Source organism: Parasteatoda tepidariorum, chromosome 3, assembly GCF_043381705.1.
Source record: "Parasteatoda tepidariorum isolate YZ-2023 chromosome 3, CAS_Ptep_4.0, whole genome shotgun sequence".
Lineage (NCBI taxonomy): Eukaryota > Metazoa > Arthropoda > Arachnida > Araneae > Theridiidae > Parasteatoda > Parasteatoda tepidariorum.
Genome location: NC_092206.1, coordinates 89,695,215 through 89,699,393, shown reverse-complemented (window position 1 = coordinate 89,699,393; position 4,179 = coordinate 89,695,215). Strand labels below are relative to the sequence as shown.

At 23.2% G+C, this 4,179-nt stretch overlaps 1 protein-coding gene across 2 annotated transcripts in view; it reads left to right on the top strand.

Annotated features, from left to right (window-relative positions):
- Nucleotides 1-237: 237 nt before the first annotated feature.
- LOC107450756 (DAZ-associated protein 2) overlaps nucleotides 238-4,179 on the top strand; it is a 19,874-nt gene continuing 15,932 nt past the window's right edge. Inside the window, exon 1 of one of the 2 annotated variants that reach the window (XM_016066646.2) lies at nucleotides 238-403. In XM_016066646.2, coding sequence (XP_015922132.1) covers nucleotides 385-403 — 19 coding nt within the window. In that variant the 5' untranslated portion in view covers nucleotides 238-384. The remainder of the gene's footprint in view (nucleotides 404-4,179) is intronic. The other variant, XM_016066647.2, reaches the window with a different exon arrangement.

The following is a 4,179-nucleotide window of genomic DNA, read 5'->3' as shown; positions in this document are numbered from 1 at the left end:
GAAATGATAAATCCATATTCTTGTCATATTTTTGTGCCGGATTTTTAAATATAATTTTTAACTTTTCACAAATTATGTCTAAATTTTCACAAAATAGGTACCTCTCAGAAAAACCTAGACAGACCCCTGATAAATATGTAACCCCGTAAAAAAGAAGATGAATGGAGAGATTTCTAAATTTGGCGACAATTATAATTGGCATTCTCATTCAGATTAGAATTCTTTCGCGATCATTGTATTTGGCGCGAAAGCATTGACATCAGTTGTAAGGCAACCCTAGGAGATCCCAAAACTCGGAAATTTCTGTTGTGTATGTAAACTTTGTAAGTAAAGGGAAAGTTTTTTGCGTATTTGATAACAAATACGATCATTGCACATGAATCTATGTCATCTGATAAGAAAGGTGAGTTAAATATTTTAAAATTAATTATTTTCTTCCACTATTTAAGCGTTCTTTTCTGTGTTTTACCAATCGATAAATGCGAGATGAATTATAAAAAAAGAAGAAAAAAATGGTGTCCATGAAAATTCCGGAATATGAGATATTTCTTAAAATAAAACTTACCATTAAATTGCTTTTAACGTTATTTATAATCTCATAACAAGTATAACAAGCTGTGTTTTAATTTTAGTGTTTATTTTATTCTAATTGTTTTCATTTCAAAGGGATTGCGTAACGGTTAAATTTGTATTGTGACTTATACTGAGTTCTCTCCGATGTTTTTTTTTTAAAAACAATTTAGTTTTTAAATGAGTGTAATATTTATTTAATTGCCACTGAATTTTTTATTTATTATTTTTTTAAAAAATGTGCAAATAAAAGGGAATTGTTAAAAATGGGTGGGGTAATAATTTTTGGGCGGGGGCGATTTATTTAACTAAAGGTTTATAACTGATTAAATTGGCATAAGTTATTTAAATCTTAATGATTGATAATAAATATTTTATATTATTTTTGTGATGTCGTAGTAGATTCGTAATATTAAAAAATTTGTGCTCAAATTTGTAAATTAAATTTAGTTTACCAATCAACAACCTACATCTTATTTATTTTCGTAGGTTATAATTAAATATGTTTGTAAAAATTACTCATTTAATATGATATTTTATTATCGAATTTATATCCTTTATTCCTACACACGTAGTAATTTTATTTAAATTGATACCATTTTGATCGATCGTCAACTGTTACCCAGCCCTGGTTAATACTAGTAAACGTATGTAATTATGATGATCGATATTTTGTTTGACCCTGTTTATACCTTTATACAGTGTTAGTAATTTAATTTTAAGTTTATTTATATTAGTTTTTATTCAAATTTTGTTATACACTGGTCAATTTAAATTAAATTAAGAACTATATTTATTTTTAATGCAAGATGAAAAAAATTATTTAAATTTTTTTAAACTTTTTTTGTTGTTAAAACCAATTTTCACAACTTATTAAATTAATTTCTTGCCATAAATTAAATACTAAATAATTATTAGAAATAATTAATTAGGTTTAAACTTTATTTTAATCGTTTTTTTTTTTCATTCTGGATATAAATTCCTATGAAGGAGGGTATTTTTAAGAGTGTTCACAGAAACTTTTTGAGAAGGTGACAAGCAGGTTACATATTTATTAAAATATCTCAGAAATTATGTACAAATATTTTTTTGTAATTCTTAATTTATTTTTACATAATTTCCATTGGAAATTTCTAAAAATAATGTTATTGATTGTGTAATGCTGTTAAACTAATAGTTATTGACCTAAAATGTATGTTTTTAACTACAGTTAAATGTAAAATGTTATTACAAATATTCCATCTCTATATTTCATATGGTCTGAGCACAAATAAAATTATTTTTAATCTTAAGCACTTTCCTATTCTGAACTTTCCAAAACTATTAGGTTAAACCAAAAAAAATGTGTTTGCTTTATAATTAAAAGTAAATTTCTTTTTTTAAAAAATATTTTTATTCATTTTTGAAAGAAAAGCATCTTTTGGTTAAAAATATTTTTATAAAATGAAATACGTTAAAATCACTTGTTTTTCATTCGTATAATCTGTATTTGCTTGTAATTATTTACAGGTTATTTTAAAGGTTATTNATAAATCCATATTTTTACTATATTTGTGTTGATTTTTTAATATAATTTTTAATTTTCACAAAATAGGTAACTCTTAGAAAAACCCAGACAGACCCCTGAAGTATTCTTTAAATTCTCTATTTCATCTAGTCTTTAATCATGCATTTGTTTCAAAATGGTTGCTATGCATTCAAAGCCATGTATTATAATGAAAAATTATTTTAGTTAGAGCTTCTAAAATATTGTTACAATATAGTTTTAACATTAAGTTAATTTGATTCAACATTTATAATTTTTTTTTAATCATAAATTAAAGTTCTTACAGTGTATTTGAATAAAAATCAAAAAAATCTGATTTAAATCAAAAAAATCCGATTTAAATCAAAAAAATCTGATTCTTTTGACTTTTTTTAAAAAAATCAAAAAAATCAGGAACCCTGGTTTAAACTTTATTTTAATTGGGGTTTTTTTTCATTCTGGATATAAATTCCTATAAAGGAGGGTATTTTTAAGAGTGTTCACAGAAACTTTTTGAGACGGTGAAAAGCAGGTTACGTATTTATTAAAATATCTCAAAAATTATGTACAAATATTTTTTTGTAATTCTTAATTTATTTTTACGTAATTTCCATTGAAAATTTCTAAAAATAATTTTATTGATTGTGTAATGCTATTAAACTAATAGTTATTGACCTAAAATGTATGTTTTTAACTACAGTTAAATGTAAAATGTTCTTACAAATATTCCATCTCTATATTTCATATGGTATGAGCACAAATAAAATTATTTTTAATCTTAAGCACTTTCCTATTCTGAACTTTCCAAAACTATTAGGTTAAACCAAAAAAAATGTGTTTGTTTTATAATTGAAAGTAAATTGCTTTTTTTTTTAAAAATATTTTTATTCATTTTTAAAAGAAAAGAATCTTTTGTTTAAAAATATTTTTATAAAATGAAATACTTTAAAATCACTTGTTTTTCATTCGTATAATCTGTATTTGCTTGTAATTATTTTGACTGTCATAGCTTTGTTAGTTGAATTAAATGTCTATTTTGAAGGTTTTTAACAACTTAAAAAGATAGTAAAATCTTTGTTTGAACTTTTTTTAATATTATTTCTAGAATTGATAGTCAGTCATTTTTATTTACATTCAGACCCAAGATAACATTTTTCAATATATTTTTTTAACATGATTTGTTTTTACTGCTGGTCGAAAACCACAAACAATGGTGAAATGTTTCCAAGTCTAGTTTTCTTCGCATTATATTATTCATGTAATTAAAAATGATTCAATCTTTAAAAATTTTGGAATGATTGAAATTTGTTCTTTTTCATCAAAAATTTTTGATGATCTACTGTAAGAATTTTGATTTTTTTCACCCCCACCCCCCAGAGATATAGATAAACTTTTGATGTCTGAGACTGTGATAGAATCATGCTAAAATGTTTTACAGTAAAACGGTGTATAAAAGCTTAAATAATTATCAATGACAAATAACTTTGTGCTTTTATTGATTGTATTTCGCATTATTGTATCATGAATAATATTTATTTTGCTTTGAGGCGTTAAAATCTTGTAACAGGAGTTCTTTGCAGGTTTTGTTGATTTAAATCGAAAGATTTTTTAAAAAAAATCATTGATTTGAATCAATTGATTATATATATATATATATATCTGAGTGCGTGTGCGTTTTTTTTTTTTTTTTTTTTCCATTTCNTTTTTTTTTTTAAAGTTAAATAACAGTGTTTTCAATTATTGATACTTTTATTATTATTTTCTTATCTTAGTTTTAAAATTTATTTCAAATAATTTACTGCATTAATTAATTTTAGTTAACGAAATTACTTTCTTGGCGTGTGTTAAATTCCAACACATTTGAAATTACATTTTTAAAAATCTTTTGATTCTTGAGATTGAAATTATACAGATTAAAGTAAACATTTAATGCTGTCTTAATATAGACTTGCATAGCTGTAGAAAGTGATTAATAACCATAAATTTTTTTCACAAAAGAAATACAAATAATGTTCATTAAAATTCTACCTTTTGATTGAAAAAGCATGGAATTAAAATCTACATTATATTTTATTCATTTCTGG